The 14256-nt window shown below is 39.7% G+C and overlaps 3 protein-coding genes across 5 annotated transcripts; all 3 read left to right on the top strand.

Annotated features, from left to right (window-relative positions):
* The first annotated feature begins 533 nt into the window (after positions 1 to 533).
* LOC116190186 (probable serine/threonine-protein kinase At1g54610) lies at positions 534 to 5132 on the top strand. Its single transcript, XM_031519846.1, has 7 exons — positions 534 to 1092; positions 1390 to 1674; positions 1772 to 2089; positions 2215 to 2442; positions 3458 to 3558; positions 3849 to 3963; positions 4527 to 5132. Exons 1-7 carry the CDS (start codon positions 751 to 753, stop codon positions 4848 to 4850), a joined length of 1713 nt encoding a protein of 570 aa, XP_031375706.1. The 5' UTR covers positions 534 to 750; the 3' UTR covers positions 4851 to 5132.
* Positions 5133 to 6721: 1589 nt separating this feature from the next.
* On the top strand, positions 6722 to 8278 carry LOC116190188 (basic proline-rich protein-like). Its single transcript, XM_031519850.1, has 2 exons — positions 6722 to 6974; positions 7358 to 8278. The coding sequence occupies exons 1-2, from the start codon at positions 6859 to 6861 to the stop codon at positions 7662 to 7664; spliced, it is 423 nt and encodes a 140-aa protein (XP_031375710.1). The 5' UTR covers positions 6722 to 6858; the 3' UTR covers positions 7665 to 8278.
* Positions 8279 to 9813: 1535 nt separating this feature from the next.
* Positions 9814 to 12118, top strand: LOC116190187. 3 transcript variants are annotated; one of them, XM_031519849.1, is made up of 6 exons: positions 9814 to 9989; positions 10488 to 10580; positions 10677 to 10781; positions 10861 to 11187; positions 11279 to 11345; positions 11894 to 12118. In XM_031519849.1, exons 2-5 carry the CDS (start codon positions 10563 to 10565, stop codon positions 11339 to 11341), a joined length of 513 nt encoding a protein of 170 aa, XP_031375709.1. In that variant the 5' UTR covers positions 9814 to 9989; positions 10488 to 10562; the 3' UTR covers positions 11342 to 11345; positions 11894 to 12118. The 3 variants fall into 3 exon arrangements, with proteins under 3 accessions (XP_031375709.1, XP_031375708.1, XP_031375707.1); XM_031519848.1 differs by lacking the exon at positions 9814 to 9989 and having other exon boundaries at positions 10249 to 10580; positions 10861 to 11142; XM_031519847.1 differs by lacking the exon at positions 9814 to 9989 and having other exon boundaries at positions 10249 to 10580.
* The last annotated feature ends 2138 nt before the right edge of the window (positions 12119 to 14256 follow it).

Raw genomic sequence — 14256 nt, 5'->3', positions numbered from 1 at the left:
TATTTCTTAATTTGTTTTTAGGGGTAATTATACCGGTGATCTAAAAAGTTTCATTAATATATCAAGTTGGTCCAAAAAATTTTTTTTGCTACTTGATAGTACAAAATGTTTCAAAGTTGTAACATGATAGAACAAACCGTTATCTCTCCATTGACGTCGTCATCTTGCCATTGACATGGGTGGACCTTTAAGTTAATTAAAGAAATATTTTATACCATTATGTTACATCTGTAAAACATTTTGGATTATTAAATGATAATTTCAAAAGAGTTTGAATCATCATGTAACGTTCCACCAACTCCTAAAAACATATCAGAGCCATGTGTCGGCCACGTCAACTTCGCTTGACGGTGTCAATGGTGAGATAACGGTTTGTACTATCATATTACACTTTTAAAATATTTTATACCATTAAATAGCAAAAAAAAATTATTGAACTAACTTAATATATTAGTGAAATTTTTTGGATCAATAATGTAATTTCCCCTTTATTTTCATCTTCGTCCTCCTTTTAAGTGTGCTGTTGAGCTCGGAGTTCCCTCTTTTGACTGTGCTTCCATGGCCACCTCCAAATCATTGCTCTCCCTTTCTTTTGTCCCTCAAAAAGCTCCCAAGCTCCAATTAAAAAGCTAAAGGCCATCCCCGTCTCCACCTTCCCGGATTTCTCGCTAGGGTTTTTGTCCAGTGCGTGAGTGCTCCCGGCCGATGAGCGGGTGAGGATGTGTCAATGAGGGTTTCAGTGACCGGGCGATGGGGTGCGTGTTCGGGAAAGAGGTGCCGTCCAGGAAGCCGGTAGAGAGGCGGGTAGATAGGGAGGCGGGAAGAGAGGACAGGAATGCGGAGGAGGTGAGGTCTGTGAAGGCGGAGGCTGCCGCGGCCGAGGCGAGGAATGGCGTAGGCGATAATCGCCGGAGGAAGGAGGAAGGGAATGTGCGGCCCAGGAGACGGTCTTCGAGGCCGAGCAACATCCCCAAGCACGTCCAGGGTGAGCAGGTAGCCGCGGGATGGCCGGCGTGGCTGTCGGAGGTTGCTGGCGAGGCCATCAACGGCTGGACCCCGCGGCGAGCTGATAGCTTCGAGAAGCTCGATAAGGTAATGTCTCAGTGGGTCCGATCTGAGCTTGCTGCCATTGATATTTCCTCGTTCATCTCTGAGAAATGCTCAGTGACGCATATATGTTCTTTGACTAGTTTGTGAGAAGCTTGACTGAGCAAGTAAAGTACTCTGCCTTTTCTTTTTTCTTTTTTGGCATTACAATTCCAACGGACATTTTTATCATATTTTGTTTGATTTGTCAAATGTTTCTGGTCGTCCATGGATTGAACAAATCTATGGTGTCACTGGGAGTTGCTCGTCCTAATGTTTTCTAATGGCGTTTCTTGTTACCAGATTGGGCAAGGTACATACAGCAATGTGTACAAAGCTAGGGATACTTTAACGGGAAAGATTGTTGCACTGAAGAAGGTGCGATTCGATAATTTAGAGCCCGAAAGTGTAAAGTTCATGGCTCGAGAAATTTTGATCTTACGCCGCTTGGATCACCCCAATGTTGTCAAACTGGAAGGTTTGGTGACGTCGAGGATGTCCTGTAGTTTGTACCTCGTGTTTCAGTACATGGAGCATGATTTAGCTGGACTTGCTGCGAGCCCCACGATCAAATTCACAGAGGCGCAGGTGAGACTGATATGTTTCTGGCCATTTCTGGCCGTTAAGTGGACTTCATGCATTAGTGAAGCTGTCTCCGTAGTGATATCATATGTGTTTTTTGCAGGTCAAGTGTTACATGCATCAGCTAATATCGGGGCTCGAACACTGTCACAATCAAAATGTCCTGCATCGGGACATTAAAGGGTCAAATCTTCTCATAGACAACGACGGAATTCTTAAGATCGCTGATTTTGGGTTGGCCTCTTTCTTCAGTCCCAATCACAAGCAGCCTATGACTAGTAGAGTGGTAACTTTATGGTATCGCCCCCCAGAGCTGCTTCTGGGGGCTACTGATTATGGTGTGGGTGTGGACCTATGGAGTGCTGGTTGCATACTTGCGGAGTTATTGGCTGGGAAGCCTATAATGCCTGGCCGCACTGAGGTAATTTTCAGCTCTATGTTTTATGCTGCAAATTAACGAAAATATGGATAAACCTTCTTGATATTGTTGAAAGCTATCTTTTTGTCTTTGACTTTTGCTTCTTCTCTAAATTTATTGCCTTTTAGGTGGAGCAGTTGCATAAGATATTTAAGCTGTGCGGGTCTCCTTCGGAAGAATATTGGAAGAAGTCAAAGTTACCTCATGCGACCATATTTAAACCCCAACAGTCATACAAAAGATGCATAAGGGACACATTTGAGGACTTTCCACAATCATCTCTGCCTCTGATCGATAGCCTTCTAGCAATAGATCCAGCTGAACGCAAAACAGCGACGGATGCATTGAGAAGCGAAGTGAGTCTTTATGCATCCTTCTGCTTACTATGTTTGTTTCATTTTAACCTCAACATTACGTAATTCTTGTAGCGTGAGTTAAGTTCTGACTAATGTAGATTTACCAAATGCTTCCATTGACCTGTGCTTCTTGGAACTGTATCCTTCCTTTATATCCATAACACAATTGTCTATTGAGTATCAGCATGCATGATCATAGTTTTGACACTTCAAAAAGTTTCCTTTTGTTTTTGGTACTAAAGCCCGAGAGAATTCTTTTCTCTTTGTTTCTTTCCCTTTTATTATTATTATTATTATTATTTTGGTTCTACTCTTGCAAATGCAACTGGACTGCTTTCAGTGGGCAACTTGCACTTCAGTTCCTTTGCCAGACAAAGGTTGACTAGACTAGTTTAACAAAATAGTAGACCATAGTGAAGTACTTGACTACGTACCCTTGATTGGAACTTTAATGAGGGTTGAGGACGTACTTCTCTTTTTATCTTACATTTCATTTTGAATCTTGCAGATTTTTTTTTCCTTGAACTCGTATGACGATGCAAACCATGGTGCAGCATTGATTGCATCTGGATTAGGATAGATATGTAATTCTTTGTCAAATTAAAAAACCATCTCACTTGCATGATTCATCTTCAGATATCTACCATAGCTAAATGTAGAATTCCAGCTAGGGTGATCTTGAATGGACATGGCCCCTAAATGGTATTCTTAAGCTGGACAAGTTTTTCTTTTATAAGCTTGTCTCACTGGAACCTCTTTCCTAGATGATTATTTAATTCTTGGAACCCCGTAAAATTGGAATTCCTTTTCCATGAGGCAGGATATCCATCTCATTTTTCTTCATATGATTTAAGAAAAATCACATGATTTAGCTGCTTCAGTCCTTTCCAGGACCAGCTTGAATGGGTGCTTGGGAAGTCAATACCACCTATTTCTTGATTTTATATTTGGTGCTGCTTTGTTCATCAGTTTCATGAGAATTGTGAATACGCTAACATTGATTTATGTTATACAGTTTTTCACTACGAAGCCCTATGCCTGTGATCCTTCTAGCCTTCCCAAATATCCCCCCAGCAAGGAGATGGATGCTAAGCTACGGGATGAAGAAGCTAGAAGGTGGAATTCCTTTCTCATTCATGCTTGTCGATCAAGGACCAAACTAGTATATATGGAAAGAGGATATGAACAATAACTAGTCATTCTTCCTTGCCTTATTGCCTGCTCTCTCTATCATACTTTATATCTATTTCTGTTTTTCTTTTGGAACAGTATGTTATATCCATCTCATCAGCAATGACTTTGCCTCTCCAGTAGCTAGAATTGCTTGCCTTTTACTTTATTTGACACTGTTGTTCCTTCTCCATGTTTTTGTCTTTATTATGACCAACGCAAGTTTTACGTGTCAGAGTGAGAGCTGCTGCCAAAGGCCACGTGGATGGGGTGAAGAAGACACGACGTGATCGAGGTCCGAGGGCTATTCCTGCACCCGAAGCCAATGCAGAACTTCAGAGCAACGTTGATGTATGTCAGATAAGCTGCTCCTTCACTAAGATATATGTATGCTTTGAGCTGTCAGTTTTCTTTTAGTAGGCATGCCAGATCATATTTCTCTGTCAAGTCGGAAGCTAGAGCTTCACAATTTCCTTCTTAGGAGCAGGAGGGGTGAAGAAGTGAAAGAGGAATAACTAAAATTTTCTGAGATGACCTTTTGTAATCATGAATAGTAAATACTCATCAATGAAGCAACATTTTGAATCTGAATCACCTAATCGCCAAGTTGAGATTCCAGTCCACTGCCTTATCCTGTTTCTAAGGTCATGTCTGGGAGAAAGATGGAACGGAATTGGAGTTGAATCATCTCATAGAATTAGCTATACTTTATATTGTGATTACATTCCCATCTGTTCGAAACTTTCAGGCCAAAATGTAGCTTTAGTAGGATTACCTGCTTTGGACAATGCTGTTGCGGATTCATGTACAGATTCTAATGAAGACCTGCATTTTCAATCCTAATTCTAGTGTTATTTCTATCCTTTATTTCTTTTTCCTTGTGCTAATTTTAATGTCAATTTTATCTTTAACAGAGACGGCGATTGATAACACATGCAAATGCGAAGAGCAAGAGCGAGAAGTTCCCTCCTCCACACCAAGATGGGACTATGGGATACCCTCTGGGCTCTTCGCAGCACATTGACCCAGTCTTTGATGACCCTCCTGAAGTCCCATTCAGTTCCATGAACTTCTCAATACCCAAAGCTCCAATCCAGACTTGGTCGGGCCCACTGGTGGACCCCGGTGCTGTGGGCGCTCCCCGTAAGAAGAAACACTTGACCGGCGACGGGCTCTCTCATTTAAAGTCAAGGAAGGAAAGCTCGAGAGGTCGGGCTTCTTCTCGGAGCAAGGGCTAGAGGTGCCTTGTTGGTTTAATCTGGGGTGTTGTCAGAGGATATTTGCAGGGTTGCAAGGGCTGCTTTTGAATTGAGAAAAGTTGCATTGAGAGGTAAAAGCAATTGCATTTTCATTTCTATTATTCCTTCACTGCGATATATGTTTGCAAATTACGGGAAGCACTACGCTGGTGTATATTTGTCGATTTTGTTCATCTGTCTTGGACGACTCAGTAATTTAGAAATGTCCAATAAATTTTTGTTTAGAGGAGACTCTTTGCGTCAAAGTTTTTTATTGCATCCTGTATGATGGACGGTTTAGTTTGAGATCGGTCGGGCAATAGAATGTGTGGTTCCTGGCGGTTGTGGAAGCATTACATCATGGTCGGTAAGATTAGGATACAAAGAGAATGTAATGTGGAAGCATTACATCATGGTTGGTAAGATTATGATACAAAGAGAATATGATGGAATCACCACGCATAGTCGGGTTGGAATGTACAATTATTCTGCGATCGGTAGGGGTTCTTCTGCCAAGGTATGGCCTCACTACTAATTGAACATTGGCTTCCATTCTTAGGTCATTCTGGATCTATGCTCTCTTTTGGTGGAATTGATGAATAATGGAAAATTTGGTGGCAACTGTAAACAATAATTCAAAAGGTTGAAAATGATGGTGAAAAAGTGGAGTCAGACCAAAAGGTCAGCCTTGGAAAGGAATGTGAACTTTGGGAGGAAACAGAAACATGATCAGGGAAAGAAAAGAAAAGAAAAGAAAAAAAAAAAAAGGAATCGCCTCGATTCGTCCTCCATCATACTCGGGGCCTCTTGATTGGCACAACCCGGCTGAGAGAGCGAGCGTCTCAATGTCGGATCATGATACATAAGGTTGATAGGAATGTGTGAGCAAATTGGTGCGGTTCGGTACTAAAAAGAGAGGTCGACATTTATTGTGTCTGAAGTTGAACATCAACATCATCCAGTTAGTTGTACAAGTGCATGCAGGGCTGCAGGAAAACGGCAGCTCGGGTCATCGTCGAGGACAACAGATAATATTCACATTCAAGGCTTGTAACCATACCGACCGCACCACAAATTGCTCAGCCAGGAGCCGAGGACTCGAATTCATTAATGGTACAGGTTGTTTACGTACTCTGGCGCGGCAAGCAGTCGAAGACAAGCATGGAAACCAATGGGACGAGGAAATTAAAAGGAAGCGAGTAAGCGAAGGTTAGATGGGGCGGGGGGGAGAAGTGTTGTTGGCAATGGGAGGCACAGAGAAAGAGGCAGGCTTCTTCCATTTGACAGTTGGGTGGAGAGTTTTAGGGTGTGTTTATTTTGGGAACAATATTCAACTCAACTCAACTTACCTTCAATTCAACATCACAATTATTTTTATTTTTATTTTTTTAAATATTTTTAACCATTCAATTTAATTTTTAATATTAAATTTTCTCAACTATTCATTACTTTTTCACAATTCAACAACACAATCATTACTTAATCATTATTTTCTCTCAATTATTTATTATTTTTTCACATTTTTTCTCATAATTCAATAATATAATCATTACAAACCAATTAAAATCAAAACTCAACTCAATTCAACTCTCAATCCAAACACACTCTTAGAAGCCGCCCGTGTTTCCCATGCACTTACGTGTCACCCAACCGAACCGACTCGGCTCAAAGTGCTCTCGTGTCAAGAAAGAGTGTATAGTACAGTATTATACGTTCTTATTTAATAATCAATATATGTGATGTTCTATTTTCGTGACGAGATTATTTTTATTTTATTATATTATATTCATGAATTTCCTTATAATTAGAAAAAAAAAAAAAAAGTATTCGGGGTGCCTGCTTTTTAATGTAGTGCTCTTCATGATGCCATGCTATCATGCCATCCCATCATATAAATCCAGACGCTGCCAGTCGTCTCCGTCTTTATCTCTTCTCAGGCTCTCACCTCTGCTGCTTGAACTCACCAGTGTGGTGTTTTGCTGTTTATTGCTCTGTTCTCTCTCTCTGAATGAGGCCTCCTGGTCCCGGTCCCGGTCCCGGCCCCGGCCCCGGCCCCGGCCCCGGCCCGTTTCCTGGTTTCTTTGGCGGGATCTTTGACGGCCTTTGTGCCAGCGTGTCATCCTGGTGAGTGACCTTAATGCCTATTCTTCGCAAGCTTGCATATATAGTTTCTTTGACCGGTTACACCCGTATGTTTGAGCGCTTTACGCATATATTTTGAGGGACTGTTTTGGAGTTGGCACGGTTTGTCCTGACAGCGAACCAAATCCTGACATACATACTGAGGGTGGCGAGCCCAACCGTCTGATATATATATCAAGGGAATTTCTTTATCAATTTTTTGATGCGGGATTAATCAATCCTTAATATTTTCCGAGTCAAGATCTTGGAATGAAACTAAACTATGCCGAGAAAAACAGAAGCTAGATATCAGTTTTCTCCGATCCAGTTTGGTTGAAAAATTCGCCTCTGATACATATATGTTTTACATGTCTCTTCAATTGCAGCTTGTATGTCCTGTGCTGTTGCTGGCTGATAAATGACTGCTTTGGGGGGCCAGGCGGGCCGCCTCCTCCAGGTCCGGGCCCACCACCTCCTCCTGGTCCAGGCCCACCACCTCCTCCTCCATTCTGGTTTCCACCTGCCCCGGGGCCTCCTCCGCCTCCTCCACCCGGCCCCCCAGGCCCAGTTTTCGGCCCTCCCCCACCTCCTGGCCCCGGTTTCGGCCCTCCCGGACCATTTGGTCCTCCTGGGCCTGGTGGGCCTCCAGGTGGTCCCCCTGGGCCTGGGGGCCCAGGCCCACGGCCTTGGTAAAACCCGTTATCTCGCGGAGTTTGGGCAAATTTCGTTTTGAACATCTCTTCTAGTGGATATAATACGATTGGGATTGTTCTGACTACTCTGCTGAGCAGATAAGTACCCCACGAAATAAGTCTTCAGCACGCATTCGAGGGCCATAAGCAAAGGCTATTGAGAAACGATTGATCCCCTTAGCTTCAATCATAGTAGAGGGACACCAACGTATTGCACGGATCATGTAACAACTGATTTTAATTTGCTTGGCGTTTCGATCAATAGATTCCCACATCCATAGTGAAGTGAGATTTGTTCTAGGGCATATGTTAGTTTAAACTCACTCGTAACGTTCCTAGCCCACTCAAGGCTCGCATGTTTACATATAATAGACGCCGTGAAAAATATCAACTGCTAAATAAGGCTGGGCTCACATTAAGTTGATAATTAGTCGCCTTCGACATCTATAAAATAGATATGTGACAAATTCTGGTTTGGCAAGTCGACCGATGTCTAAGAAATCAGCTACCATGGCACCGATAAATTCGGTGGCGAGCATTGAAGCCAACTATGCACGATTCTTCCGGTGTTGGTCAAGCCAACCATGAATCCACTGGATATGTTTCGTCCTGTAATGATATTGCCTCAATTATTCAACTTAATTCTCATGGAAGCACACGACTTTTTTTTTTTTGGGCCCCAATTCTTTTGGTCTTTTGAATGTATGGAATCAGAAATTCCGGCCATTATCGGGTACGTGCCATTATATTTCCTGAAATTTGTCTTACAATGTAAGACACTACAAAATAAAAGACATTTACCAACAGAAATTTTTACTGACAACACATAAGACGTTTGAATTAAGAGATCCATAACAAGACATCAAAAGGTGATATTGATTGCCTCGACTCCTCTGGTTTAGCGAATTGACGCCATTGGTTCGACTCCCTGGTTAACCATCGGAGTGCTTCCCGTTGGTTTGCTTCTCAATGTGATGCCGATCGGATTCTCTCCTTCTCAATTCGATCCCTCTGGTTTAGCGAATTGACACCGATTGCTATGGCTTTTCAGTTCTTTGACGATCGATCTATGTTGAGCTACCACCACTCCTCAGTTCGTCAGCTGTTGGTACTCTCCTATGCTTCTCTTGCCACCACTTTGTCATTGCTCATCTCACTTGTGTAAAAATTTCATTGGGCCCAATTAACATGAGGTACACTCTTGGTTGCCTCGAAACTGAATATGGCGTGGTGTGAGCCTACACGAGTGCGCGGAAGTATAATTCGCTCTGATACCATGTAAAAATCTCATTGGGTCTACATGAACTTGAGTCCATCTGCAACCCAAAAACTTAAGCTAATAGGTTACTGGACCCAAGTCTCATATAAGCTTGTGGTTTCTTTCTCAATTTTTCAATGTGAGATAACATATCTCAACAACTTGAGCTCCAAATCATGTTTCTCTTTACTTTGTGCACATTCATAAATTGCTCATTTCCTTTATCCAAATTCTTCGTTCAACAATTAATGTAACCATTAACTTATAATTAGCACTAACAGAACTTATAACCATCAATTTATAATCGTCAAATTAACATAACCATCTACTTATAACCATCACATTCTTTGCTCAAATTCTTTTTCCAATAGAGGAGACCTGCAAACAGCAAACCCAATAATTAGTACTGAAAGACCCATTCAAATATAAAGTGATGAACATGATGTGCCTCTATCTAATTCATTTTATCAGTATACTGAAAGTATGAAGATCCAATTAGACAAACAATCACACACTAAATGCGAACTCCATCAGTTTTGCAAGGAGGCCTTAAATATATGTATCGTACATATATATTACTAAGGCATCAAAAGGTGCTTGATGATCCAACATAAGGAATAGCTGATGATTGAAGAATATCATTTTTGCCATAACTAAAGATGAAAATGGTAAATGGCTATCTAATAAAAGTATCCTTGGACATAATTAAATTAAGATATTAATTCTCTAAGAAAAATTACTGAAATTCTGTTTGATAGAAGCATGATTGAATAGAAGCCCAACAAGAGAGCTGAGCCCGCCATTATAACAGCCAACCAACCAAATCTCGACCGAGGATCACAGTGAACCAGCATCCTCATATGATAGGGACCAGAATAGGAGACAAAACAATCATCCATTCAAACAAAGAAAGAAACCCACATAGCATATACCCAGCTGGGGCCCTTTCAGAACAGCAGGCCATTTTCTGGCAAAGATCCAACTGAAGAGCAAAACGAAGTTTAAGGAAATGCAGTGCCAACAGTAGATAACCAAGAAAATAATACTTTCTAGTTCGAAATTACAAAGGTATGTGGTTTTAGTTGTGATGTTGAAAATTACAAAGGTATGTGGTTTTTATTATCTATTGATGGAGCTCAATAGATAATAAAGAATTGATTGCTGTTAATTACTGTTGAAATTCTCAGTTATGTGGTTTTAATTGTGATGTTGAAAATGGACACATATATGTACTGTGATAACTTCTCATTGTTTGAGATCGACAGCATTGTTTATCTTTTCTCCAATGTTTCTGCCAGTTTTTGATGAATCTTATCGAACAAATTTGTGGACCAAAGAGTGCATGTTTACCTCTCTGCTTGCATTTTGACTAAAATTGCTCATGAGCATGCTTAAAACTTCACTTCTTCCACTGTGATCGTCCTTATAACTTCCACACACACAAAAAAGCACACAGTAGTCACTATATGTGTGAATATGATCAACATAGGGAGATGGATTCATATTGGTACTACTATTCCTCTAATTACTAATAATATTATTTTCTCCTTTTTCTTCTCCGAACAGGGAATCAACTCTACTAATAAGGGAAATTGGGCAAATTATGATGAGCCCCATTGTCTTCGAACAAAATCGTATTCAATGTTCATTCAGGAGAAGGTACCTTTAATTTTCCTTGAAGTCTTTTATTTAAGCAGAATATTAAAATCATGTCATAATATCTTTGTGAACTCTTTTTTTTTTTTTTTGTATTAGACTATCGAGGCTAATGGGGTTCGGCCTTCGCGAGCTGAAGCCTATATACTAAGTCATACTCATGGAAATGGAAATATTGTGAATGAAAAAGCAGCAAAACTCGTGGTATGTATTTGTGTTTGTATGTGTATATACACACTCCTCTCATTGGTTTTTGCTGATGTTTCATACTCTTGAATTTTAGGGTCAAATAAGGAGTTACATAGGCAGTGCAGGGAATTATGAGACTTCAAAAGATAGTATTTCTCAGAAAAATGATGCTTACTCCCAGATCAAAGAACTTGAGAAGAAAGGAAGAGTTCGATGCTTGGGCAAGATTATTTCGTCTAAGAGATCAAGTGGTTTAACCTTCGAGTCGGCTAGAAACAATGAAGAAGTTCAGGAATTGAGGAATAGGATAAGTGAATTGGAAGGAGCACGTACAACTCTGTTGCCAGTAATCCAAAGGAACTTTCCTAATGAAAAGGTGACAACCGTTCAAAACGTGGTGAAGCGATTGATTATCGGAGAGGTGTCACACTTATCTTTTACGCAGCTAGTTACTTCGTTTTATACTACTATCTCTTCCCTGATTTTTCTTTTTTATGGTTGTTATTGAACAGGCTTCAGATAAAGGTAGTGGTGCAAACAAATTTTTAGCTCATGGCCATCCCGATTCAAATTAGGAAGGTATATGTTCTCAAACTTATAACTAATTTTCAGCGGTAGGTAGTTCTTTTATTTGGTTGAATCTGTGAATTACGATCCTTTGTCAGCTGTTTGCATTGTTTCAATTAGTTAGTACTTTGACAATAAGTTCTAAAGCGGATAGCACCACAATGGAATAATTTGATTATATAAGCTGGTATAATAAATTGACTGGTATAAAGAATTCATGGTTTTTTTGAGAGGCTGTTTGGTACAAATGGATAAGTTGAGATTGAACCTAACAAGGAAGGCCTGCTACGGTTTCTTGCAAGAGTTCACCTGACTTTCATGTTATTGCTTTGCTTGCTGAATACAACATTTCTCTTATTATGGTCGTTTCTGGATTCCACTTTTATAGATCCCTAAGCTTTATGTTAAGTATGTTTTGCTCATGAAGATTCTCTTCGTGGGGAGACTAAGCTAGAAGGCAGTACCGTGTTTGTTCATCATTTTTCTCTTCCTTTTTTTCTTTTTGAATTTTCGAGATACAATTTCTTTTGAATTGATACAATTTTCTCCTTTATTTTCAGGTTTGCTTCCGAGTGCGATTGAAGATTAGCATGATGTTTCTATCACGGTTATGAAAAGTATATTTTTCTTGTTTAGTATAGGTCTGTCTATCAAGTGAGACTATACTGTCGTTTTCTCTTTTTAAGTTGATAAGATATTTAATATGGATTGTTCTGTGACTTTTTCAGTCTGGTGGACATATGCAAATACTGGCAGAAATTATTGAATGATCTGTCTTAAAATTATGGTCATAATGTTTTTTTTTTAATCCAAAAAATTATCTATTGGCAAAAATAAACATAATTTTCTAAAACGTCCCCGTGAAAGAGGAGAAACTATAGCTGTTGACTTTATAGACTTTATAGTTTTTATAACTTGGATATATTCCATCAATTTTATTTATTTATTTAATATTTTTATACTAAGGGATTGGGATTTTCAGCAGAATTAATTTTCCGGTTTTTAAGCTTTACCAACAACCACAAATCCAGTAGATAAGACATATACCAATACAATTTTTCCCAACCACTCCCTTAACTGAAGGTATAGCCTGATAGGGTCTTTACCTTTGTAAACAGATTTTATCCGTTGGTAGATGGCATTTATTTGGTAATGCGACCATGTGACATGCCATCAGGTAGTAAATTTAGAGCCGATGCTGTGATTAATTAATTTCTTAATCACTCAAAACATTCTGACAATCAGGAATGGTTATGCAATTCCTTAATGTTTACACATATTGGACAACTAATCAATGGAAATGGTTCCATGTGTCCGGCAATATGCGGCCGAGGAATTCCAAAGAGAGGAAAAAGAGTTGAATAAATATAAGAGAATTGTCAAAAACAGGATGTTCGAGAAAAAAAATGACAATCTCATTGGTCCATCCATAGCATATGTAATCTGCACATAGATCATTTACGTTGTAATAATTATTTTATTTGGTCATTTTATCGGTCAAACTATTAAAAACATTTATTTTTATTTTTAGTTTTCAAATGGACAAAAGGAATAGTTCCCTTTTGGTGTGGGGGTGGGGAGAGTCTCCTCGCCGGACAGCCCACAGTCTCAATCGGGGTTGGGGCATGTTGGGGGCTGGCGGGAAGCTCTTCCATCTCCGGATTGAAGGGTTTCGCCGACCACAATCCCAACCAACAAGGTTGTTGCCGACCTCATTCAGGGGGTTGATGGTTGGCCTTCACCCCAAGAGGGATCTCAAAATTGAAAAATCCAAGTCAATCTGAGGATGAGGGGCCTCCCTACGGGCCACCACCTCCTTATTTGATACTGCTGGCGGCCTTAGAGGATGCTAGTGATCTCGCCGGGAAGCTCTCCCACCCTCACACCGAGACAGATTCATCCCTTAGGGTTTTTTCCCGACTTTCAATTGTTTAATTTTCAAAATTATTATTATTTGAAAATTTAAAAATGAATATATACCACGTATATAGAAAATTTACATGAGGCACCAAATTGTATACCAAATTAGTAATATTCGACAGTTCGATTGATAAAAGGATTAAATGAAACAATTATCATAACATAAAAGACGATGTTGAGCAAAAAGAATGAAATTGAATTTTTAACCGAAAGCCGAGGATTAAAATTGTACTTTTCCACTTAGTATACATGATACTCTATGTGAATGATGGATAGTGTTAATTTACCAAGACCTAGAAGATTGACACATTTGTTTGAATCAAATTAATTATTGGTGATCTAAGATTGCTACAACAATCCACTTACCGTCGAAGTGGTAAAATAAATAAATAAATAAATAAATAAATAGTGGAATGTGGTGCATACATTCCACTTCAAACATATATGCAAGAAGTACGATTTTGAATTGAGTCGATTAGGTTTTTTTGGCCAATTAATATGTCTCCACGTCTCGCATATTGATGTACGCGTCTTCACATTCGTTGAAATTCTTCCAAGCAGATATATGTACGCTGAAAGGTAATCACTGATGACACCAGTTTTCATTTGCTTAATCATTGAATTGATGTAATAAGAAACTGGCTAGAATTGGCTATCTGTTAAAATAAGAAACTTGTGGGTGAACTTCATTCAGCCAAGCGGTCCATTGATCAGCAAGGAAGGTACCAACGTTGTCACGAAAGCAATGATCAAATCAACATGTATCATGTCTCTTACATACTAAATCCAAAAAGTTAAAGAGGGGGACAAGAATCAATCAACGTGACCCCTAATAATATTTTTTTTCTCCTTTATTTTTGTATTGAGTTTATTTTTTATGGGCTTATGAAGACCTCGCAAGTTTATGAATTCAAGACATGTATGAGTGGTCTCAGTAAGGGTTACGCGCGAAAGGAGGATTCGAACCTACGATATTGTATTAATCAGTTTGTGGTAGAAAATG

Source organism: Punica granatum, unplaced genomic scaffold (genome assembly GCF_007655135.1).
Source record: "Punica granatum isolate Tunisia-2019 unplaced genomic scaffold, ASM765513v2 Contig00357_ERROPOS270092, whole genome shotgun sequence".
NCBI lineage: Eukaryota > Viridiplantae > Streptophyta > Magnoliopsida > Myrtales > Lythraceae > Punica > Punica granatum.
Note: the sequence above shows the minus strand (reverse complement) of the source record. Positions and strands in the feature narration are given on the sequence as shown.